Source organism: Danio aesculapii, chromosome 4 (genome assembly GCF_903798145.1).
Source record: "Danio aesculapii chromosome 4, fDanAes4.1, whole genome shotgun sequence".
Lineage (NCBI taxonomy): Eukaryota > Metazoa > Chordata > Actinopteri > Cypriniformes > Danionidae > Danio > Danio aesculapii.
In genome coordinates, this window is record NC_079438.1 from 50,373,504 (window position 1) to 50,400,978 (window position 27,475).

Here is a 27,475-nt window from a genome sequence, read left to right on the forward strand (position 1 = left end):
CATTGTAACTTATAAATATGCTCAAGCTTATAAATATGCACACATAGTTCATTTACCTACATTTTAAAGCAACAGGTTTACTTAATTTATTAAGTAAAGTCAACTAATTGTTTTAAAAGCACAGGTTTACTCACTCATTTTAAGTAAACTAATCATTTTTACAGTGTGCCTTCATAATGTTACAAATATCTATATTTCAATTAGTTTTTAGCTTTATTTTCAGCTTTATAAGACTAAAATAATGCATCATGGTTTCCTCAAAAGTGTTTTCTATCTTGATAATAATAAAAAAGACGTTTACTGAGCAAAACATTAGCATATTAATATCATTAATATAAGGGCATCTTTAAAAACACTTACTGACCCCAAACCTTTACGTACAGTTGTGTAAATGAATGATTTTATGTGATATGAGCGATTGAACATTTTGATGGTTAATTAATTTCCCTTTCTGCAGCATCGAGCCAGCAGTTTCCCATTAAACTGCTTTTGTCATCCTGATTCTGATACTGTTGCGGTTAATAAACTCAAATAACTCTATTTCACTTTACCACTTTAACACACTTCAGTGTTTGCTAGATAAATAATGATTTGTTTCTTGGATCCACTTGGAGGTCAGTTGCCATTTCTTAAAAACATTTTTAACCAGCATTTTTACACAGGCCAGTCATTATAAGTCCCTCCAAGCATTATCCAGGAAAAAAAGCGATAATAAAAAATGTAGGCACATGAGTGTAGTTTTGGCAGGAAAAGCTCTGGGTTTCCTATCAAACCTGCTTCAAGTCAAATAGGGCTGCAGTAAAAGGCCGTTTGCAGTTTTTCCAGCAGTGTTCCTTCAATACTCCACTGTCACAGCTTTAGTCCGCAGGTACTCGTGCAGGGCATCCTCACCTGAAAAACACAGAGTCATATATTCATTCATCTGCTTTTAAAGTGTTGTTGTTTACACGCCTAGCATTAATATGCGTTTTTGTCAATACGATGACAAATGGACGATGTTAAATGGCTCTACAACTTGACATATGCCAAACCAATCCCACCTATAATGAGTTACAAGTCAGCATTACTGATATAAAACATAACTGGGTTCCAGATTTTAAAAAATATGTTTAGTTTGTTTGTCATCCCATATCGCATTTCTTCCATGGGCAACACATAACTTAAGGTCCTAATTCAGGTTTCAAAGACAGGCACATAATCTGACTTCCAATTTTGTAAAATTATTTTCTTTGCTAATATTATCCGCAAAAATACTACCTGTGATGTATATTTATCTCCTATTTCTGAGGTGTCTCCAAACATGCCTAATTTTGGCTCTGGTGACAGATCAATCCTGTATCCTTCAGATATAAAACTAAAAACGTTCTGCCAAAATGAACTAAATTTATGGCATGAGCAGAATGATTGAGTCAATGTACCTTCAGTGTTTTTATTGCACAATAAGAAAACGTTTGGGAAAGTCTTATATAATTTTACTTTTTGAATAATGAAGTCTGTGGATAACTTTAAATAAGACTGCCAAAGTTAAAACCTCCGATTGACCCTGACATTAGTAAAAATGAGTCATTTTCATGAAGGCTGTACACATTTAGGGTACAACACTTGTGCTTTATGCCAATTTTGACCTGCCAGCTATAAAACCAATTTTACACCACAAAAAAATACTGACACACATGAAAACTATAATAAACCCCCCTAAACACACATACAGAATAAATATCTGCTGCTTTAACTTTTATGAAAACTGTCTAGCTAAAAACTGAATACACTTACGGAGGTCTCTCAAGCATTAGAAAATATACCCTTAAACACTGAGGGAAAACATGGATATGCACAGGTTGTGATGAAGGTGAGGCTGATTCTTTATCCAATATAGATTTCAGAATTCAAAATTAATTTAGCTGCTTTATTTTAGTGGTCTTTTAGGTATAATTGTAGGTATTTTAATAATGTATACAGAATTCAAGGACAACACAAGGGTTAAAACTAATTCAAACAGAAAGCTTTCATAGTGATTTACTTCATTTTCTGTGATCTCCTTTCACATTCATATTTAGGATACTCAACTGGCACATTTAGCTCATGAACATGTAATGTATAAATATTGAAATTATCCATGTGGGGTAGGTAAAAACCAATGATGTGGGATAATAAATAATTTACATGAGCTTTACAGTGTTTTCTCTAGGATTTTTTCCATCTGTGGCGACAGGCCTTTTTCACACAGATCTACCAACTACCTGTGGCGTTATTTCAATGACAAATGTGTGCGCAGTATAACAATTCGAGATCGCATTCATGTAATAGCCTACGAGCATGTGAATCTCTTTGCTTGTGCGCCGATTTCCTCTGCTCGTGGACAAAACGTCTTGCACACCCCCTCATATACACGCTGCTCAAGCGCAGATCTTTTTGTGCGCTCTCAAATAAACGCTGCTGAAGTGCGATTTAGTGCGTTTATGTAACGAGTATGTATTTATATATTTATATATAATATTTATGAATGTCTCCAATAGACCTACAGAGCGGCATTAAAGCGTCCTGAACTAGAGTGAAACGGCTATACGTTGTGTTTGCTGGCCTCACGCATCACGCACCTGTCAGTCAGCCAGTCAGTCAGTCAGCACGTAACCTTAAAGGGTTAAACAAATGACGCACAGCACTACTACGCTTACAGAAAAGTTTGCGCTGTTATAATTCACTTACCTTTTAATACATTTTGGTGTGATTATCACCTGCTATTAAAAAAAAACATGACTGAATGTTTTGAATGAAAAGCTGTAATGTAGACGTGGTGGGATCAATTTTGGTGTGGCGCCCTGCCATGGAAGAATGAATGTAGCGGAAACCATGCTTTAACGCATCTTGGGCATTCATAAGCAAGCATTGGCCCTTTAATATGCACATTATCCTATCTGCTAATATGATAACACAAAGTCGTAGATGTCTTCCTCATCTACTATTGATATAATCAACCAATACACATCTTAATACAAGTGTAAAAATTGTTTTGTTCTCTCTTACCAAGGTCTTTCCCAAACCCGGACTGTTTAAAGCCTCCAAAAGGAGCCGCCACATCGGTTTTGTTGTAGGTGTTGATGAACACAGTTCCCGCCTCCAATCTCTCGCTCACATACATGGCTTTGTTAATGTCACGGGTGAAGACGCCAGAAGCCAGGCCAAACTCTGTGTCATTGGCTCTGCTCAAAACTCCATCTACATCACTGATGGGGAGAAAGGAGATAAGCAGCGATAGGATTTTCAATAGTGATAAAAATCATAATGAGATACATTATACCAGTGTTTCTCAACCGTGTTCTTGGAGGACCACCAGCACTGCATGTTTTGGATGTCTTCTTCTTTGTCTGTCACACACATTACAGGTCTTTCCATCTCAGCTAATGAGCTGATGATCTGAATCAGGTGTGATTGGTTAAGGAGACCTGCAAAATGTGCAGAGCTGGTAGTCCTCCAGGAACGTGGTTGAGAAACACTGCATTATAATACAGTTGAAATTTACCCAAATGTTAGTGAACTCTATCATTTCATTTAGTTCATCTTGCAGGACAGCCTCTCACAAAAGAGTCCTACTATAGAGAGGAAAAGAGCAGCTTACCCATCTTTGAATTTGGACACGACCATGACAGGGCCAAATGACTCCTCTTTAGCAATGAACATGTGGTCCTCTACGTCTGTGAAGACTGTGGGCTCCATGAAAAACCCTATATAAATAAATAAGTAGATTTGAATTATTTTAAAAAAACATCCTCAAATTTTAAAACTGTAAGATTAAGGATGAAATGAATTATTTTTAATTGCATTACCAAAATTACTAAAATAAATGTAAAAAATAAATGACTAATTAGTATCTGTACAATATGATTTGCTTTACATATATTTGAAAATAAAACTAAAAAAAATCTAATAAATAAATAAATAAGCCCAAATAGAATAATAAAAATCACAAAAATAAGATAAAGTAGGACCAAAAACATATAAACACAAAAACGTTTTTTTTTTTACACTGCAAAATCTAAAAATAAAAGCCTAACCAAAGAATTATTAAATAGTCTAAAAGCATATCAATTACACAAGATATATAATTTTTTTAATTATCGTTTTCATCAGTATCCTATGGTTAGGTTCAGTAATTTCACTTTAATATCATGAAAACAATGCATTTAAATAAATAACTATTAAAATAACTATTTACTTAACCTCAATGACTAATAAACCTTTTCATTCCCATTCAAGTGAAATGACTGTACCTAAACATTGGCTGAAATGTTTTATACCTGAACCCTTTACTAACAAGACAAATTTACTTTCATAAGCTTGTTTAAAACATGTGTATCAGGTTCGACTGGGCTCTCACCTGGTCTGTCCACCTGTCGTCCACCGTAGACGAGTGTTGCGCCCTCCTTCACGCCCATCTCACAATACTCAACCAGTTTGTCCATGTGAGCCTTGTGGTTCTGGGGTCCGTGATCTGTGGAGCGATCTAAAGGATCTCCTATTTTCATCTTCTTGATTTCCTCAACCTGAGCATACAAAAACACATCAGAGTCTTCATTTAAAAGCAGTTCTCATGCTTTAATATCAGCAAAGAGAGGTATGGGGTTAGATCTGTGACACAATTGCAACAAAAACATGAACTTTTGCACGCAGATTTGTTAATGTGCATGCAACAAGCCATTTTGCATGCTCAAAACATGATCTTTTGTGCACAGATATGTTAATGTGCATGCAACAAGCCATTTTGCATGCTCAAAACATGATTTTTTGCGCACAGATATGTTAATGTGCATGCAAAATGCATTTTACCCATAGAGAAGCGCACATACCACTCTCCTGATGTACTCGTCATGAATGGACTCCTCAACAAACAGCCGGCCTGCGGCGATACAGTTTTCTCCTTTGTTGAAGTACACAGAACTCATGCCCTGCGACACCACATAAATACACAGTACAATTAATGCAATTCTTCACCCAAGAGCAAACATGAATTAACCAATCATCACGCTGGAAACCGGTAGCCATTAACATCCATAGTAGGAAAATACCATGGAGGTCAGTGCCTACTCCTTTCCAACATTCTTCAAAATATCTTCTTTTGTGTTCAACAGAAAAAAGAAACTCAAACAGGTCTGTAACAAGTGGAGGAGGAATAAATGATGACTGTATTTCCAGAATTAAAACTGTTCCTTTAAGATTAAGATGTGCTTGTATTTGTATATTCTGGCAGCAGTTGTCTTCTCTCACCATTCGCACTGCTTTATCCATGTCACAGTCGCTGAAGATGATGAGAGGAGATTTACCGCCCAACTCCAGTGAAACTTTCTTCAGGTTACTGACTGCACAGCTGCAACATAAACAGAGCAACGGGTTAGATTTACTAACAGACTGTAACAGTGAAAACTGTCTTTTTGTTAAAAACATTTACTCACCCTTCTGTTTCTTTCTTCTGTTGAACACAAAAGAAGATATTTTGAAAAATGTTAGAAACCTGTATTGACTTCAATAGGATTTGTTTGTCCTACTATGAAAGTCAATGGTTTCAGGTTTTCAGCTTTCTTCAAAATATCTTCTTTTGGGTTTGCCAGAAGAATGAAACTCATAAAGGTTTGGAGCCACTTGAGGGTGAGTAAATATGGATTAAATTTAAATTTTTGAATGTACTATCCCTTTAAGAATTCTAGAGGAGTGGGACATTAATCAGGCCCTTGCATGGCAATTTCGAGTAACAGTAACAGAGTAATTGGGTTGATTTTACTGACATTACAGGAAAGGGCTTACCTCTTCATGATCTGTTTGCCAATGGGAGTCGAGCCTGTGAAACCAAGCTTACGGATATCGGGATGCTCAGACATCCTCTGCCCGACCAGACCACCTGAGAGAAAGGCAAGCTGTGATCTTACTGACTTTATTCTTCACGTACGAGCAGGTGCAGCCCTTGGAATCGTTTTGGCTGGAGACTTTTAGTCTTATTCACTTCCATTGATATCTAGACATTAAAAACTGCTTGTTGTTGCAAACTGATATTTTCTTATTGCATTATTCTTCTTTTTATGTATAGTCATGAACACACTTGTTTGTAGAGCAAGTCGTTTGACCATTTTCTGCCATTTATCATTTTTACTCATGTCTCCCATAGGCAACTGAATTGGAAGTTCTCAAATGATCACAAAAAACAAGCGCACTTCCACATCGCAGTATAAGGTCAATATCAGATTGTATATTAGTCACATTGCCCACTGAGAATGAATCTGGAGTACTAACCTGATCCTGGTACAATGTTAATGACTCCTTTTGGAATGCCAGCTTTGACTGTCAACTCAGCAAACTTCAATGCAGTTAATGGAGTTACCTGGAAAAACACAGAGACTTTAATATGGGTTTTGGTAGTTTGTGTATTTTTGGGCAGTGATTCACATTTGGAGTATACTGAAATTTCCAGGACAACTATTTTGGATGCTGTAAAAATGATTTACGTCGTTTTGGAATAAAGCCTTCATGGGTGTCTGAATGGGCTATATGCACAGCTAGTGTTTTTCAGCCAATGATAAACTTCCAGTGCAAAGTTTATGTGACTATTATCGATTACATGAGGTTCCTTTTATAGCATCGATGTTGTAATGTAATTAAAATACAATCTGTTAAATAGATTTAAGCACTGATTTAGCTGTTAAGCATAAAACGAGATGAAAGACTCGCAAGTTAGCGAAGAAACTCCATTGAAAATACTGGGGGAAAGTTATTTTCCATATTTTGAAGACGTGACGTGGAAAAATGGACTTTAATGCAGTGCTTCATTTCCTGTCTGAGACCCACTTCTTTATCACTGATATGTAAAGAAATCGGATATCAAATGTGGTGAATTTGTAATGGTGCAACAGTTCAACGGAAGCGCTTGGGATGGCTGACTGATCATTAAAAGTATGTGTGCATATACTCTATTGAGATCATGTTTGCATCTCTCATTTATATATTTTTAGTTTGAGTGTTTTACCTGAGCAGGTTTTAAGACGAGTGTGTTTCCTGCTGCTAGACAGGCCGCGCTCTTCCATGCCAACATCATAAGCGGGTAGTTCCAGGGAATTACAATGGCACACACCCTACAAACAACACCACCATATTGCACATTTATTCATTCATTCGTTTTCCTTCAGCTTAGTCCCTTATTTATCACGGGTCGCCACAGTGGAATGAACCACCAACTACTCCGGCATATGTTTTACACAGCGGATGCCCTTCCAGCCACAATCCAGCACTGGGAAACACCCATACACTCTAACATTCACACACACGCACTCATACACTAAGGCCAATTTAATTTATCCAATTCACCTCCACACAAAAATGCCAACTGGCCCAGCCAGGACATGAACCAGTCACATTCTTGCTGTGAGGCGACAGTGCTAACCAATGTGCCACCTATTGCACAATTTGCATACACACACACATTATTAAACACTCACCCCAAAGGCTCTTTCTTTGTAAAAGTGAGGTTTCGATTGGGTCTGGCCTGATTGATGGGTATCGTCGAGCCCTTTGAACAACAGGATTTGATGTGTCAGTCACAGGAAATCTCAAAATGCAAAAAAATAGGCCTGCACAGTCAACACATACACACACACAAACCTGGATCTTGTCACACCAGCCAGCGAAGTATCTGAATGTCTGAATGGACATGCCGACGTGCGTCTTCAATGCCAGAGTATAAACGGCACCAGAATCGATGGTCTCAATGGTGGCCAACTCTTCCTGGTGTTCCTCCATCAGGTCAGCCAAACTACACATAAAAGAAGTTCAAGAGTTCTGTTTAGTTGCTGATAAAGTATATGATGTTCTCAGGGAAATCAATTATTGGTCAAATGATTAGAGTGTATTAGTGTTTGTTTAGTAAAAAGGCTTATCATATCTGTCAAATATTGGCTCAGCACAGACTCTCATCTCACCGATATAGCAGCTGGCCGCGGTCACGGGGGTTCATCTTACCCCATGGCCCGTTGTCGAAAGCCTCTTTTGCAGCACTTACAGCTTTGTCCACATCTGCCACTGATGCGTAAGAGACTTTACAGATCACCTGAAAACACACAAGACTACCATGAAGGCATCTAAAGAATAAACAGCTGTGATGTTTGTCAGAGGTTTGGATCTTTTTTGTATTATATATGTTTATGTACAGTTGAAGTCCAGTTATTAGCCCCGTTTTTTTTTTTTTTCCAATTTCTGTTTAATGGAGAGAAGATTTTGTTAGAACACATTTCTAAACACAATAGTTTTAATAACTCATTTCTAATAACTGATTTATTTTATCTTTGCCATGATGACAGTAAATAATATTTGACTAGATATTTTAAAACAATAATATACAGCTTAAAGTCACATAAAAGGCTTAACTAGGTTAATTAGGTTAACTAGGCAGGTTAGAGTAATTAGGCAAGTTATTGTATAATGATGGTTTGTTCTGTAGACTATCGAAAAACAAATTAATAATTATTATTAGGGCTAATAATTTTGACCTTAAAATGGTTCATACAAATTAAAAACTGCTTTTATTCTAGTCGAAATAAAACAAATAAGGCTTTCTCCAGAAGAAAAAATATTATCAGACATACTGTGAAAAATTCCTTGCTCTATTAAACATAATTTGGGAAATATTTAAAAAAAGAAAAAAAAAATTCAAAGGGGGGCTAATAATTCTGACTTCAACCGTACAATAGATGAGTGAACATTTAAGGGAACTTTTATCTACTTGTATTGTATGCATGTATATACCATGACATGATGTGAAACAGATTAAAAATGTGCATAATATATTGTATAGAATTGGTGCAGTGGGGCGGGGGGGCTCTGTTGGAGCAAAGATCATTTGTCTCTGTTTTTCAAATATTTTTGAAATTGATGTTTCACTGACCAGAATGTTAATAAAAAGATAATAGCAAAATAAATAAAACATAGCAAAGTTAAGGAGGGTCTCAAAACTCCAAAACCATTTAAGTTTAATCATGTGACAGCATTCAGTTTATTTTAAGGAAATATAATAGATGTTACACTGAGTATTGAATCACTACATATTTTTAATAATCATTTCCATTTTATGCATTACTACTACAGACATTGAATTGTTTTCACTTATGAGATGCTTTCTAAAGGGGGGAGTGGAGCAGCAGCTCATTTCTATTTAAATGTAGATACACAAAAACAGTTGTCTACCACCAAGAAGTGGCACATAATATAATAAATACGGAACTTACTGAGCCGTCTGTGGGGTTCACGGTGTTGTATGTTTTCCCATCATCGGCGTCTTCAAACTTGCCGTTGATGAAGCACTGGTAGGGCATCTTCACGGTCATGTTGTTGACCTCTTTTACGGCATAATCAACGAGCATCTCCTCCTCCTGGTCTTCTCCACGCAGGCGTCGGACCAACATCTGGATGAAGCTCTGGAAGGTGGTGGCCATATAAACATCCTCATTCTGGAGCTGAACACCAGCGCACTTCTGCTTGACCTCCTCCACCAACCTAAACCAAACATTCACAATAACACAGAACACACATGTAATATTCACAAACAAATCTCCATATTTGAAAAAAAAACATTTACATTTAGTCATTTAGCAAACGCTTTTGTCCAAAGCGACTTACAATTGAGGAGACATTCAGCAATTCAACACGAGACAATACACACATCAAGTGCTAGTAATACAAAGGAACTTGTTTGCTCTCAGAGTATTTAGTGCTAGAGTAAGAGTGCTAGAGTTTTGGGGGGTTTTTTTGAGAAGGAAGAGAGTGTTTCTACAGGTGGTTTGTCAAGCCCACTCACCTGTGTGAAGCACAGTTCATAAATGCACAGTGTTTGTGTCGGTTAATGTGTCAGTGAGATGAATAAGTGTGTTAGACATACTTTTGCATTACTATTTGTCATGCAAATTGGACACTATTTGTCAGTCTGGACATACTGGCTAACTTTTTTGCATGCAAAATAAGCTCAAAGTAAATTGATTTAATGGTCAATCATGCTAATATGATCATGAATGTGAAATAAATATAGTTTTTTTGTAATTCTTAGGCATTTCAGCCACTTAGTTTCATTGTTATTACTGTAAAATAATGTCATTAATGTTAAATCAATGATATTAATGTTTCAAAAACACCAGTAATTGCAATAAAGCTAAAATAAAATATAAATATTTGATGAAAATCTAAACAAGAAAGACAATGTTTCAATAGCATATAACATTAATTAAGTACAAAACAAACTAACAAAGGTAAATGTAAATAAAATGTAAATATTATCTAAGAATGGGCTTTTAACCACAGCGAACTGTAGTTCTGCCGAAGGACTAAAAAATTATCAGTATTGACGGTAAAAAACTGTACATTCTTGTCAAACTATTCTTCTGCAATCTTATGCCAATTAAGTGAAAAACTTGCACAAAAACGAGATTTGCAAAATGGAAAACTAACAGAAATTATGCTTAAATGCAAAACTTAAGCTAAACATAAAAATAAATAGGTAAAATTAGAAATGCTAAACAGAAATAACTTTAAAAACACTTTTACCACTAAAGAAGAGTAATAATATAATAATAATCTGACATTTTTATTAAAACGCTAACACTAATAATAACTGAAACCGAAATAAAATAAATATAAAAAAAAATATCAAACTTAATTGAAATAATATTTGAAGAAAACTGAAATATGCAAATAAAATCTATATGGGCGATGCGGTGGCGCAGTAGGTAGTGCTGTCGCCTCACAGCAAGAAGGTCACTGATTCGAGCCTCGGCTGGGTCAGTCTGCATTTCTGTGTGGAGTTTGCATGTTCTCCCCGCGTTCGCGTGGGTTTCCTTCGAGTGCTCCGGTTTCCCCCACAAGTCCAAAGACAAGTGGTACAGGTGAATTGGGTAAGCTAAATTGTCCGTAGTGTATGAGTGTGAGTGAGTGTGAATGGATGTTTCGCAGTGATGGATTGCAGCTGGAAGGGCATCCGCTGCGTAAAAACATGCTGGATAAGTTGGTGGTTCATTCCGCTGTGGCGACCCCTGATTAATAAAGGGACTAAGCCGAAAAGAAAATGAATGAACGAATGAAATCTATATGATAATACAATATTAAATCAAATAAACATAAATAACCAATATAACATTATAATATACCATAAATGTCAACATGTACAAAATAAAAACTTTAGTAAAATCTGACCAGCTGATACAACAAAAATAAAGACAAAAAGAAAATAAAACAAGAAAAATAAACAAGCTGAAGACCAACCTGACTACATCCATTGAAGCGGCTCCACACTTAAAGAAATCAGTGGTTTCTTCAATAGCTGCAACGTTACTCAGAATCCCTTTCCAGATCACCTAGACAAGCATGCAGAAAAACAACAACAAATTACTCAACACAAATCTACCATGAATTTTTAAGTCCCATAAACAGACACATACCCTGATCTCCTCTGCCATTGTTTTCTCATCATCTGTAAGATCCAAACTTGCCGTTTCTTCAGATGAAAAGTATTTAGATGCAGGAATCATCTTTCCATCCTCAAACTGCAGGCTCTTCACCTGGAGCTGCAAATTGATTAAAACTCTTTGTTATGAATCTGTAAAACTTTTAAGGTCAAGTAAGAAAAAAGGCTCAACGCTAACCGCTTTTCCATCAGAGCCGAACAGAAGGAGTCCAGATTTGGTGATAAGTCCAGGCTGAGACGCTCCTTCTATGTCTATGGGCTGACCTGCAGGCACAGACCCGCTCAACACTGAGGAACCATACACGGTTACAGGCTGGAGAAAACAAATAAAACACAAATTACAATATCATCTGTTTAACATCATGTAAGAATTAGTCTTGAATTGCTTCTGGTTTTTAGAATAAAAAATTATTTATTAATTTATTTGATTATAAGTTTTTAATAAATAAATAAATTAATAAAAACATACACACACACACGCACACACACACACACATACATACATACATACATATACATATATATATATATATAATATATATATATATATATATATACACACACACATTTATAGTATGTTATTATTTTTGTGGCAGTTTTTTAATAATTGCTCAAATTAGCTTTTATTTTTTAAGATAAAATTTTTGTTTAGCTCTTTTTTATTAAAATTTTAAATACAGTTTGTTGTCATTTTTAGAAGTGTATACATTTTTTTAATTTTAAATATTTCTAAATAATATTTTAAATATTTAAATTTATTTAAATTTTTTATATTTTTTTCATTCTAATGTTCGTCTTCTATATTTAAAATTCAAAAATAATTTTAGAATTTGATTATTATTTGATTTCAAGTTATAACTCATGTTTATAATGCCTATTTCATGAATCAAATGATTTTAGATTCATGTTTTATTTAAATAGTTTTAGTATATATTAAATTAAAACGCAGTTTTATTGATATAGTTAAAAATATATCATATAAATTTCAATCATATATATAAAACATTTATTTTATTTTAAGTAACAAACATTATTTTCCTATAACATCTCAGCTAAATAAAATAATTCATGATTTGATATTATGAAACAATAATATTATCCCATTCAGTATTTATGATTTAAAAATTGTAGAACATTTTTGTAGTTGCTGTTATGAAAAAAGGGTCAAATTGTAATAATAAAAAGCATTTTGTACAGAAAACGCACCTTTCCATCCATCACAACCCAGGCACCAGGAACTTTATCATGTCCACGAATCCAGTTATGAATGGCCTCTGCCGGCTGAGCCATATTCACCTGGACAAACATGCAAAGACTGTCAGATAAAGATGACGTTCACTTACTTTAATTGCATTTTAAGCTATTTACTCCTACCCCACCTTAGCATTGGATTTCTTTTGGATTCCCTCATAACTGGCTCCTTCTTCAGACTGAGGGATTTTGGGAGCTTTTCCATCTGCTATGAGCTGTACAGCTTCAACCTGTTTATAACCAAAACTGTAAGTCAAGTTTATTTAGCATAAAAGTGTTGTTTTCTAATATTTTCTGTATATTCACCATGGCCTTGATGCCCTCTGGAAACAGGAAACGGTTATAAAGTGTGTCCACCGTGTCGTTGGGTTCTACTGGACACTCTTTTTGTAGCAGGATTGGTCCAGTGTCCAAACCATCATCAGCCCAGAATACACTGAATCCTGCCTTCTTATCACCCTCGATTAGTGTCCTGCACACACACAAACATCACTTAAAAACAGGCCAAATCTACAGTGAAGACCATATCCTGACAAGTAAATGCTTGTGTCGGTTAGTTTCAGTGTTATTACTAACTAAAACTATTTTAGAAAATTTAGAGAATGAAAGAAAGTTTTTTTAAACCCCTCACCAGTTAATCGCGGAGGCTCCTCTGTGTTTGGGCAGGATAGAGGGGTGGTAAATGATGGAGCCGTGTTTGGGGAAGTCGATCACATTCATAGGGATGAACTGGGAGCAGAAGGGCATGACGTTCAGCTCTGCACCCACCGCTTTATATGCCTCCACCACCTCCGGGATGGGTTTACCCTTCACCCGCCAGCGTGGAAACTTAAACACCGGCGTCCCGTCCTTTTCTGCCACCACCGCTGAAGGTCAGAGAGACACAGATACTGAGAACTTATACAAGATTTCTGGACTGAAACCATGGCACACCTGCTCTGTTCAGACTTTATTAAAGAGCAAAACATGTCAAATCAATATCACACATACTGACAGAGCTTGTCATTATATATCTGAATCTATAAATGTTTCAGTCATATGTTAAGCTGATTTGACACATATTACATACTGTAATCATGAGGCCACTGGAGGTGAGAATCAAAAGAAACTTTTTTGAGAGTATTTGAAGGCCAGTTTAACTACTCCTTCCACAACTAATTCTACTGGATTTTATTTAAGTGGATTTATTGGCAATTCATTATTTATTAATGTTTATTGAAATTAATTTATTTTATTTATTTAAAGTCTGATTTTCCTGCCATGTAATAAAAAAAGAATTACTGAATTTCACTGAACTTGGGAGCTGGATAAAAATACAAATTGAAAAAAAAATGTCAAACAAATATTATAATACTTTATTGCAAGTGTAATTTATTTATTTAATAATTAACCTACAATAATAATAATTAAATATATTATAATGTATAGCATGTCTAATTTATTACTAATAATTAACATATAATAATTATAATAAAGTATTGTATGATGTTTTGCATGTAAATTTTTTTACTAATAATTAATTTATAATAACCATAATTAAATATATTAATATAATTTTTTGCACATATAATTTATTACTAATAATTAACATATAATTACTATAATTATTGTCATGGATTGGTCAGGCTCTCACGACCCCCACTCACGAAGATCACCATCACCTGACTTCTAATGAGCACACAGCTGCATCACATTCACGAGCACCAGATAAAAGCACAGCACTCCAGTCGCTCATTGTCCGGGCTCGTCTCGACGAAAGCGGACAACTGAGCGACCACTCAGCGTAGTCATCCTCAGCTAAACAAACGATTTACTTACCTGTTCTCTTTGTATTCCTCCTAGTCTTCCTGGTCCTCCCGAATCGTCCTGTCTTCCAGTCCTTCCAAGTCTGTGTCATCCTCTGTCAGCTGTATCTGGTGTGTGCTGTCCATCCTCGTGTATTCCTGTTACCCAGCCACGGAGGAAAAGACCCCAACATCATTCCTGATCCTCCTGGCTATCCTTCATGTGCTCCTTGTTGTCATTCAATAAACACCCTAACGTTTCCTTACCTCTGTCTCCTGTCCGCTTCATAACAGAAGCCCGGACCCATAACGACGACAACATGAGCACCCTCGATCACTTTCAAGAGCTGGTGGACCAGTTGAAGCGGATTCTACAGCCACCAGCTCCACTTTCCAACGCACCACCAGCACCGAGCACTTCCGCCTCCACAGTTTCTTCTTCGGCCCTTCCTTCCAGTCCCATGGCCCGACCAGCGCCCTACTCAGGCGGAGCGGGGGAGTGCAATGGTTTTCTGTTACAATGTTCCCTCATATTCGAAATGCAACCTTCTCTATATCCCACAGATAAGTCAAAGATCGCCTACATCGTATCACTACTCTCTGGACCTGCACTTAAATGGGCTGAGACGATCTGGAACCAAGCCGGGCCGGTCATGAATTCCATCACGACCTTCACGGAGTATTTCAAAGAGGTGTTTGGACGTTCTGATGGGGAAGTAGCCGCTGGAGAGCAGCTGTATCATCTAAAGCAAGGTACTCTATCTACACAGGAATATGCTCTCCGGTTTCGCACTCTAGCAGCTGCAAGTGGATGGAATGAGAGAGCGTTGTTGACCACGTACCGGCTCGGCTTGGAACCCACTCTCCGAATCCAGCTGGCCACATTAGATGATACAATGGGTCTGGAGAGATTCATCCAACATTCTCTCCGATGTTCCGATCGTCTCCGTTCCTATCAACAGGACACCATCACCCCCTCGTCTGCACTCCTCCAATCGCCTGAGTCAACAGCCTCTCCAGAACCAGAACCCATGATAATAGAGTCTGGAAGACTGACATCAGCGGAACGACAGAGGAGGCTGACCCGGGGTCTGTGTCTATACTGCGGTGTCAGTGGACACACCCGTATGGAGTGTCCCCTTCGTCCCATTCGGACTTCAGTGAGTGTATTCAGTACGAATATTGAACAATGTAAACCACTTACCACCACCGTACAAATAACTACTGCCTCTATTTCTCTCCTTGTCACAGCCCTCATCGACTCCGGGTCAGCAGGGAACTTCATCTCCCAATCCCTCTGTCGTCAACTCCACCTCCGTACTGAGGCGTCCTCGCATATATACCAGATACAACCGATAACCCAGTGCACTCGATCTTCGACCCGTATCCATCGACAATGCGAAGACATCCTTCTTCAAGTGGGGCTGTTACATCAAGAGAGGATTCAATTTCTGGTTCTGGAGGGTGCAAATATGGACATCATTCTAGGGCGCCCGTGGCTGGTGAAGCACGATCCCATCATCTCTTGGGGCACAGGAGAGATAAAGAAATGGGGATCTGGATGTACACCTACCTGTTTTCCAAATCTCCCTCTTCAAGGTCGGAACCCCATTTCTTTGTTTGCAACATCGGTCGAGAGCCCTCCTGAGAAGCAGTCTATCCACATTCCTAAGGAGTACAGCTCCTTTCATGATGTCTTCTGCCCCAAGAGAGCTTCCCAGCTACCGCCGCATCGGCCATGGGACTGCGCGATCGACCTAGTTCCAGATGCCCAGTTGCCAAGAGGTAGGATCTACCCGCTCTCGCTTCCAGAGAATCAGGCAATGGAAGATTACATAAGGGAGGCTCTGAGTCAGGGGTACATACGTCACTCAAAATCACCAGCCGCCTCAAGCTTCTTCTTTGTGGCCAAGAAGGACGGAGGGCTGCGTCCATGCATCGACTACAGGGTCCTAAATAACGGTACAGTAAAATACCGATATCCCCTTCCTCTGGTACCAGCCGCTTTGGAACAGCTCCGAGAAGCTAAAGTCTTCACTAAATTGGACCTCCGCAGCGCGTATAATCTGATAAGAATACGTGAGGGGGACCAATGGAAGACAGCATTCGTGACCCCTACTGGCCACTATGAATATGAGGTCATGCCTTACGGTCTGGTCAACGCCCCCTCCGTATTCCAAAACTTCATTCATGAAGTCCTCCGGGAGTTTCTTCACCACTTTGTAATAGTGTACATAGATGACATCCTCATTTACTCCCGGAGTGAGGCCGAACATCGCCAACACGTTGCGGAGGTCCTACACACATTGAGAGAACATCACCTCTACCTCAAAGCGGAGAAATGCTCATTCCACCAGAAGTCGATTCATTTCTTGGGATACATCATTGATCAAACCGGTATACGTATGGATGGGAAGAAAATTGAGGCTGTTCTATCCTGGTCAGAACCCACTTCCATTAAGGAGCTCCAGAGGTTTCTTGGGTTTGCTAACTTTTATAGACGGTTTATCAAGGACTACAGCAGGATTACATCACCTCTCACTAATCTCCTCAAGGGTAAACCCAAAGGACTGGAGTGGACCAAAGAAGCAGCCGCAGCCTTCCGCCTTCTTAAGAAGGAGTTCACAAGGGCCCCACTCCTGACTCATCCTGACCCAAATCTTCCTTTCGTGGTGGAAGTGGACGCATCCACCACCGGCGTCGGGGCAGTATTATCTCAACATCATGATACACCGCCCCGACTGCATCCCTGTGCCTATTTCTCTCGGAAGTTGAGCCCGGCGGAGCAGAATTACAGCATAGGAGACAGGGAGCTGCTAGCAATCAAGCTAGCCTTGGAGGAGTGGCGTCACTGGTTGGAGGGAGCCAAACATCCGTTCCAGGTGATCACAGATCACAAAAACCTCCAATATATCAAAGAGGCCAAGAGACTATGTCCACGTCAAGCCAGATGGTCACTTTTCTTCTCACGTTTTGATTTCTCCATTTCCTATCGTCCAGGACCCAAGAATCTAAGAGCAGACGCTCTCTCTCGTTTACACGAGCATCACGATCATGAAGAACTCCCAACGAAGATTCTTCCCGAACACATCTCCATTTGTCCGATCACCTGGAACGCTCCTCCAGTCGTTGCCACTCCGGAAGCCCCTGCTCCGCCGGGATGCCCTCCTCATCGGCAGTTCATACCACCTGAACACCGGGTAGATCTGATCCACTCCTTACATACCTCGCTAGGCACTGGACATCCAGGGATCAACAATACTCTCTCGCTAGTATCCCAACGATTCTGGTGGCCAAACATGGCAAGGGATGTGAGGCAATATGTTCAGGGCTGTAAGGACTGTGCCCAATCCAAGAGCCCACGTCATCTACCCGCTGGAAAGCTCCATCCCTTGCCGATTCCGAACCGTCCCTGGTCACACCTAGGAGTGGACTTTATCACTGATCTCCCTTCGTCAGAAGGTAATACCTGTATTCTAGTCATAGTAGATAGATTCTCAAAGTTTGTCAAACTAATCCCTCTGAAAGGTCTTCCCACAGCCTTTGAAACAGCCGACAATATCTTTAATCAAGTCTTCAGGTCATTTGGTATTCCAGAAGATATTGTGTCGGACAGAGGTCCACAGTTCATCTCACGTCTATGGAAAGCCTTCTTCAAGCTCCTAGGTGTGGCCGTCAGCCTCTCTTCTGGATATCATCCCCAAACCAACGGGCAGACAGAGAGGAAGATTCAGGAGGTGGGACGGTTCCTGAGGACCTTCTGCAGTGGTCACCAGAGCTCCTGGAGCCAGTATTTGGGCTGGGCAGAATATGCCCAAAATTCACTGCGGCAACCCTCCACCGGACTCACGCCATTCCAGTGCGTCCTGGGCTTCCAACCACCGCTCTTTCCCTGGGATGGCGAACCATCTGATGTCCCCGCAGTGGATCACTGGTTCCGGGAGAGCGAGAGAGTCTGGGACGAGGCTCATCAACATCTGCAGAGGGCAGTCCGTCGAAGCAAGGTAACCGCCGATAGAAGAAGGTCTGAAGAACCCAGATACACACCCGGACAAAAGGTGTGGCTATCCACCCGGGACATACGCATGCGACTGCCCTCTCGCAAGTTAAGTCCCCGATTTGTTGGTCCCTTCACCATCGTGGAACAGGTTAACCCCGTCACCTACAAACTACAATTACCCTCTCACTACCGTATTCACCCTACATTCCACGTATCACTCCTGAAACCCTATCACGATCCTGTTCTTCCCTCCACAGAGCCTGACCACGAAGAGGAACCCCCTCCTCCACTGCTCCTAGAAGAAGGAGCCGTCTACGCAGTGAAGGAGATCTTGCGTTCCCGACGTCGTGGTGGCCAGTTGGAGTACCTGGTGGACTGGGAAGGGTACGGCCCCGAAGAAAGGACATGGGTTCCCAGAGCTGATATTCTCGATCCTAGTCTCATGGTGGAGTTTCATGAGAGCCACCCTGAGTTCCCAGCGCCTAGAGGCAGAGGGAGACCACCACGGCGTCGGAGGTGTCGGCCCTCAGGAGCGGGCCCTGGGGAGGGGGGTACTGTCATGGATTGGTCAGGCTCTCACGACCCCCACTCACGAAGATCACCATCACCTGACTTCTAATGAGCACACAGCTGCATCACATTCACGAGCACCAGATAAAAGCACAGCACTCCAGTCGCTCATTGTCCGGGCTCGTCTCGACGAAAGCGGACAACTGAGCGACCACTCAGCGTAGTCATCCTCAGCTAAACAAACGATTTACTTACCTGTTCTCTTTGTATTCCTCCTAGTCTTCCTGGTCCTCCCGAATCGTCCTGTCTTCCAGTCCTTCCAAGTCTGTGTCATCCTCTGTCAGCTGTATCTGGTGTGTGCTGTCCATCCTCGTGTATTCCTGTTACCCAGCCACGGAGGAAAAGACCCCAACATCATTCCTGATCCTCCTGGCTATCCTTCATGTGCTCCTTGTTGTCATTCAATAAACACCCTAACGTTTCCTTACCTCTGTCTCCTGTCCGCTTCATAACAATTATACATATTATAATTTATTGCAAGTATAATTTATTACTGAAAAATGTACATATAATAACTAAATATTTAATATTTTAGTGCAAGTATAATTTATTACTAATAATTTACATATAATAACTAATTAAATATATTAGAATTTATTGCAAGTATAATTTATTACTAATAATTTACATATAATAACTAATTAAATATATTAGAATTTATTGCAAGTATAATTTATTAATAATAATTTACATATAATAACTAATTAAATATATTAGAATTTATTGCAAGTATAATTTATTAATAATAATTTACATATAATAACTAATTAAATATATTAGAATTTATTGCAAGTATAATTTATTACTTATAATTTACATATAATAACTAATTAAATATATTAGAATTTATTGCAAGTATAATTTATTAATAATAATTTACATATAATAACTAATTAAATATATTAGAATTTATTGCAAGTATAATTTATTAATAATAATTTACATATAATAACTAATTAAATATATTAGAATTTATTGCAAGTATAATTTATTAATAATAATTTACATATAATAACTAATTAAATATATTAGAATTTATTGCAAGTATAATTTATTACTTATAATTTACATATAATAACTAATTAAATATATTAGAATTTATTGCAAGTATAATTTATTAATAATAATTTACATATAATAACTAATTAAATATATTAGAATTTATTGCAAGTATAATTTATTAATAATAATTTACATATAATAACTAATTAAATATATTAGAATTTATTGCAAGTATAATTTATTAATAATAATTTACATATAATAACTAATTAAATATATTAGAATTTATTGCAAGTATAATTTATTACTTATAATTTACATATAATAACTAATTTAATATATTAGAATTTATTGCAAGTATAATTCTTACAAATAATTAACATATAATAACTCTAATTAAACATGTTAATATAATTTATTTGTTTAGCATTTCTTATTATATATACAAACAAATGCATGTTGCAAAAAGGCAGCAAATTAAAATAAATAATAATTTCCCCAGTGCTGGGTTGCGGCTGGAAGGGCATCCGCTGGATAAGTTGGCGGTTCATTCCGCTGTGGTAACCCCTGATTAATAAAGGCACTAAGCCGAAAAGAAAATAAATGAATGAATAATAATAATTATATAAATAAAAAAATATAATAATAATAATAAAAAAATAAATAAAATAATATATATATATATATATATATATATATATATATATATATATATATATATATATATATATATATATATATATATATATATAAAACAAAATAAAAGTTTGTTTTGACACAATATATGTGTATTACTTAAATTTATTATTGAAAGAATACTACACAGAACAATTTTGTTACATAGGTATTTAAATTTATATATAATTTGTATATGCAATTTTTTCCCAGCACTATTAATATTAATAATATATGAATATATACTGAGCTAACGACTGTGACAAAGCTAGAAGGAAGAATCTCGCTGAAAACCCAACACAAGTGGTCACAAAAGAAGCATTTGATAATATTAATACTATGGTCCAACTATGATTGGATCACTAAAAACCTGTTAATAATTCCATGTGGAAGCACGTTTTTTTCCTCACAAATGCTCAGTTCCCAGTGGGACTTCACACCACGCTTCACCAAAACAATGTGTTCATTATGAGGGATGTATTTCATCTCTGACCGGCACTAAGCTGGTCCTGTGCCTCACGCAAACATAAACACACACACACACAAACACACACACACACACTGCGCAGGAATGCAGTGTTGTGTCTGTGAGAGGTCATTACAACAATGATGGCCTTAATGTTATCCACAAACCTGACAAACTCGATTAGTGGATCTTCCTCATTTCCCTGCTTCCTATCTTTCATTTAAACTCCTGTGGCGCTTAAAATATGAGTACATCAAATTCTGACACCAGTAGAAACAGGAGTTTTAGTCAACTGGATCACAAGTAAACTGTTTACACTTGCTTAAATGTGTTTAAATGCATCTTTGTGCCCAGTTCTGACAACTATTTTAATGAGTTTTGGTCTTTTAGTGAACTTTTAATCTAATATTGCAAAATATATTGATCTAATGTTTCCAATTTTACATACTAAACACATTTAGGTTAAGAATACTGAGAGAAGCAGGGAAATTAGTTAGAAAAACTGCATTAGCTTGAGAAATGCAGGTAAAAATATAACTGACTTAATTTCCTTTTGTTTTTGATTTCCTAATACAGTTTTTATATATTATTTATGCAATCTTGTTTTAAATCCAGGCATTCAACAGCACGTCCTCTAATGTTTAAGAATTGGATTTCAAGTCTAAAAAATATGTTTTGCTTAGTTTTTTGTGGCAGTTTGAACCCGTTCGACCTCATGAGTGTAAAAAATGTCCATGATTTCAATGGTAAAAATGGTAAAAATCCTATGATAAAAAGATGAAACAAGTTTAACAGCAAGTTTCCTTAATATATACAGTGAATAACCATAATTCCCTGCATGACACTTCAATTTATATGCTTTTTTGTTGATATCACTTATTCTTTTTAGTTTTTTTTTTTTAGTTATGTGCAATTGAGTTTTACGTTTCATCCAGTGGTGTAGTCGGGGCTATACGCACGTATACTCGGTATGCCTACTTTTTTCCACGAGCTGTTATGGTATTATGACTTCTGAGGATCAATAATTATGTATACCCTGGGTATACTCACTTATTTTGCTGATTAAACTTTCCTAATTTATGTGTATTTATGTCCCCTTTAACTGTATACCAAATGTTTTTTTTTTATTTCACAAGTCCCCTACAGTTTAACAGTTGGGTTTTACCACAGCTTAATATACTCCAATCTCCGGGTTTGCTGGGGGCACTATTAGCCAAGCATAAATCATTAAATAGGATTAGATAGGGATCTTGCTTTAAAATGAACAAATTTGGTTATCATTTACTCAACCTTTAATTGTTCCAAAACGGTTTGTCTTTTTTTGTTTTTAAATCTGTTGATCAGAAAAGAAGAAAGAATATCTTGAAGAAAGCTGGAAAGCTGTAACCATTGACTTGCATAGTATTTGTTTTCCTTCTGCGGAAGTCAATAGTTACAGGTAACTGATGTTAACTATATATACATTATATATAGTTAACTATATATAACTATATATATTGCTAAAGAATCAAAGAAAAATTGACTTTTGTCGTTTCTTTGCCTACATTTAAAATTTGGGTTGGATGGGTAATAGTACACCACCTTTTTTTTAGGACTACACCACTGGTTTCATCTGATCTAACATAATAATAAATACTGTTTATTGCATTACTTTAATTTTATGCACGATACCATGATGGTGTTAAGTAGTTGAGTGAATGACACTAAGCGCCTTCTATATATTAGCGTTTATTCTTTGCTTGTGGAATAAAAGTTGTTTGTGATGAGCATTTGTTCATCATATAACCTCTTTCATCCATACCTGCATATGATTGTGTTTTTGTCTGTGTTACATTAAGTAGATGTGTGTAGATGTTAGCACTTCAAAACATTGGTGTATGACAAAAAAAATTACAAAATATGGTAATTTACCATCAAATTTACAAATTTATTTCACATTCTTACCATATTTTTAATGGTTCAATTCACAGCAGTCATTTTTTTACCGCAAATTTTACGGATTTTTTTTTACAAACGGTCTGATGTGTGATGCATTAAATTTTAGCTCTGATTGTGGTCAAAAAAGGTCAATGTCAACTATTCAGAACCTGTTGTCCACCTGCATTTAGAGTCGTCCGCTTGTGATCAATTAAATGAAAAGTGTCATTACCATCTGTAAACAGGGCGTTTCTAGCATGTGACTGCAAATGTGTCTTCCCAGCCCCCGTGACAACACTACAGTTACAGAAACCGCACCCCGCACCCATCCCGCACTCACCCAGGGGGTCCGCCTTGCCGTCCTTATCAGGAACTGTGAAAACGCCAACCACTTTATGGCCCTGCTTACGGAGGTTTGTGTACACTTCCTGTCCAAACAAGCTCTGGCCAATCAGGGCCAGCTTCAGCTTATTTTGGTAGTAAACCTGTGGAAAAGATCATCAAATATTAAAACACCAGACAAAACTGTAGTGTTTATTGTACTGTCTCCAATGCTAAAATGTGAAACACTGTCAGTTTATAAGCCATGGCAGATCCTATTTTTTACTGTGATGTTTAGTGGTGCTTTCACTGTTTGTATAATAAATACGTAATAATGTGTTTTGTTATTATTTGCATACATGAATTGTTTTAAAATACAAATATTTATTTGAATATTGTTTGTATTATTGTATTACTTATTCATGTGCTATAAATAAAATAAATAGATAATTAAATTCATAAAAACAAATAAATACATACATATATGAATATTAAGACAAACTACTTCAAATATTTTAATGACTTTCCATCTTTACCAATTTTAAATGCTTTCAATTCGGATAAAAATGGAGAATAAAAAGAAAATAAGGTTATAATATATATATATATATATATTAGCCCCGCTTTGATTTTTTATTTTTATTTTTTATATTTCCCAAATTATGTTAAACAGAGCAACGAAATGTTCACAGTATTTCCTATAATATTTTTTCTTCTGGAAAATGTCTTATTTGTTTTATTTCGGCTTGAATAAAAGCAGTTTTCATTTTTTAAAAACCATTTTAAGGTCAAAATTATTAGCCCCTTCAAGCAATATATTATTTTTCGATAGTCTACAGAACAAACCATCGTTATACAATAACTTGCCTAATTACCCTAACCTGCCTAGTTAACCTAATTAACCAAGTTAAACCTTTAAATGTCACTTTAAGCTGTATAGAAGTGTCTTGAAAAATATCTAGTCAAATATTATTTACTGTCATCATGGCAAAGATAAAATAAATCAGATATTAGAAATGAGTTATTAAAACTATTATGTTTAGAAATGTGTTAAACAGAAATTTGGGAAAAAATAAACTTGGGGGCTAATAATTCAGGGGGTTTAATAATTCTGATTGCATATATATATATATATATATATATATATATATATATACAGGATTTTTTTCTACTGGTCTGATCGGGCCAATGGTTCAGATTTTTACTTGCTCTGACAAATTTTTCACTGGCCCCACCAAAAAAATAAAAAATAAAAATCTAATTAATATCTATTTTTAAGCAACATATTTTAAATAATGTGTCAAAAATAATGTCTGTGAATCTAGAATTTCAATATTTAAAATGTTAATAAATGTAAAATGAGCTAAATTCTGTGTTATGCAAACACAAAAAGAGCAGTATGGAGAATGTGGAGGTATTTTATTGCAATTCGAAATTATTAATCAAAAGGTGGCTGACTTGTCAAACTGACGGCAAATTGTGGAAACCATCTCTTCATTTTTTTGTTGTGTTGTTCTCATGTAAATGTCTGCTTCCAAGTCTTTAGAAACAGACGTTTTCTTTTAGCCTCATAATTTGATGTTGCCGCTATTTGCACTGTCCCGATCGGGCGAGTAATGATCCTGTCTACAGTCCCAAGCGTCTCTCACACTTTATTATTTTTAAGCTGTAATAAACAAAACAGTCTTATAAAGATAGATCATATTTTTTATTATTGTTTTGTATTTTCACATGTATTAATGTGTAACAAACTAATATTTACATTAAAAAAACGAGACGTTCAGCATTTAAAAGCTTAACATTTGCAAAATAAGCAAATACTTGACCACATATTGGCTGAGAATGAATTTAATTCTCTTCCATTTCATATTTATGCTGCTATTTTTTGTTTATGTTCATATCTGTCTGCATACTTCTGATTATTAATAGCAACCTGTACATATATTCATCTATTGTAAATCTTTGATCATAGTTAATACAACCTGTATATAATGTCCATAGTACATCCATTTGTAATCATCACCAATAGTTTGTCAATAATTGCACTTTATAAATTATAAATTATAAATTTATAAATTATAACTTTATAAATTATTATACCTCTGTCCTGCTGCACTTACTGCTATTGCACTAAACTGCATTTCTTTGCCTTGTACTTGTACTTGTGTAATGACAATAAAGTTGAATCTAATCTATTATTGTCTATATTATTATTATTATTATTGATGTAAATATATCCTAAGTAGCAACTGTGTTTTCTATGCACATGCTGATACTTTGGAAACAGTGCATGCAAAACAATCATGCTCATAACTACTTTAAAAGTGAAACATCCACAATGGAGCTAAAATTAAAAAGCTACAGTGAAACATAACCAGTTTACACATTGCATGCATAACAAACATGCACTGAATTTTACTATTGCAATGTGGCAAGATCATGCATGCAACATGTTTACCTATGAATGCACATGTGCTCTGAAGTATGCCAATTTATGGTCTAGTAACAGTGACAGTAATATGATCTGCCCTCATATATTCTCGCCCCTGCTGATGCAACTCTCCTCGGATCTTTCTACTGGAAGTAATCCGACGAAGCAACGTGGCAAACACTGATCCAAAGCCGGTTTATTATCAGTTTACTATCAAATTAGCATTCATAAACTATCCATATATAGTGAATGAGCGCACATGTGTGGTAATAATAACAGTATAGCATTACGATACTGGCTTGTATCAGTTGACAGCACGCTCACAACCACTACATATGCGTAACACCTGCTTAGTCATGTTATTTAAGAAGTCGACAACATTAATAAACTTGTTTTAAGGTCTATGTGTGTGTCTGCCACCGTTACAACACGTTTACATATATATATACATCCTTTCATTCATTCATTCATTCGGCAAAACCAACAATGCAGAAGATGCGGTTACTCACAGAGCTCGAGGAGAATTTCCTCATAATCGTGTTCGCTGTCCACAACATGGTGAAAATAGTGTGAATGCTGAAGGAAAGGTGTAGTTTAGAGTCCGGGGTGGAGGGCTGAAAACATGCGGTAGTGTAAACTCGCACCTGCGGTTTGCAGACTGACTGTATGTGGTCTGTGTGTGGCAGCGGAACCAGACTGAACCGACCGGCGACGCGCAGCCGAGTTCAGTACGTGCGCGCTCCCGAGCAATACGTCACGGTCTTTAAACCCTTTAAATGCCACGAACACATAGCCTAACATTGAAAGGGAGTCCGTTTGTTGTTATATCAATTATTGATTTCTTATTTTATCTTAAAATGTATATTAATATGCAATATGTTCTTTTATTTACTGAATAACATTTTAAAATGTATTCAATTTTGTTTGTTTTAATCAAAATGCTAGTCTATTTTTGTCATAAATTGCTGCTTACTGTTTTTTACTCATGTATAATTGTGTATTTCTATTAATCACTGAATGTAATCATACTAAATCACTTTATATATAAAGGTAATTCTACTTAAATATTGTTTAAATATTTTATTATTTTAAAATGCAATTACTTGATCAAATATGTGTTTATTCAGTAAATTAATACATGTATTTTATTTAATTAATATTGTTTGTTTGCTTTATTTATAGAGCACATTTAAAAACAACAGATGGGCAGAAAGGGCTTTACAAAATGACCAACACACAAAATCTATACTATACTATACATACAAAATATGTAAAACAGCTTCAAATGAATGAATTGCAATTAAAAAGCATGAGATAGAAGGTAATTTTTTAAATGCGACTTAAAAGCACCAAGGGAAGAGCATGACCTGATTAGGGGCTGTGACAGAAAAAGCCCTGTCACCGCTTGATTTTAACCGTGATTTGGGAACACCTAGCTGAAACAGGTTTTCCGACCTGATTGGCCTCAATGAAGTGTGCCAGGGAAGAAGCTCAGCAATGTAAGTAGGTGCCAGACCATTCAAACCTTTAAAAACAAATAACAATAACTTGTATTGAATCTTAAATTTAACTG

The 27,475-nt window shown here is 36.6% G+C and overlaps 1 protein-coding gene across 1 annotated transcript; it reads right to left on the reverse strand.

Moving 5' to 3' along the window:
- Positions 1–30: 30 nt before the first annotated feature.
- On the reverse strand, positions 31–26,610 carry aldh1l2 (aldehyde dehydrogenase 1 family, member L2). Its single transcript, XM_056455992.1, has 22 exons — positions 26,412–26,610; positions 23,491–23,635; positions 13,368–13,602; positions 13,043–13,208; positions 12,865–12,966; positions 12,692–12,781; positions 11,664–11,798; positions 11,460–11,585; positions 11,284–11,375; positions 9,261–9,528; positions 7,959–8,086; positions 7,642–7,792; positions 7,479–7,549; positions 7,010–7,115; positions 6,280–6,367; positions 5,797–5,890; positions 5,263–5,362; positions 4,845–4,943; positions 4,376–4,541; positions 3,617–3,722; positions 3,025–3,224; positions 31–891 (listed from the first exon to the last, which is right to left on the reverse strand). The coding sequence occupies exons 1-22, from the start codon at positions 26,457–26,459 to the stop codon at positions 836–838; spliced, it is 2,772 nt and encodes a 923-aa protein (XP_056311967.1). The 5' UTR covers positions 26,460–26,610; the 3' UTR covers positions 31–835.
- Between the last annotated feature and the right edge of the window lie 865 nt (positions 26,611–27,475).

Coding starts and splice junctions, on each gene's coding strand:
- aldh1l2 (XM_056455992.1), bottom strand. CDS start 26,459: ATGTTGTGGACAGCGAACACGATTATGAGGAAATTCTCCTCGAGCTCT. Junction 23,636..26,411: donor GGAAATTCTCCTCGAGCTCT/GTGAGTAACCGC, acceptor TCTTTTCCACAG/GTTTACTACCAAAATAAGCT. Junction 11,376..11,459: donor CAATGGCAGAGGAGATCAGG/GTATGTGTCTGT, acceptor ATGCTTGTCTAG/GTGATCTGGAAAGGGATTCT.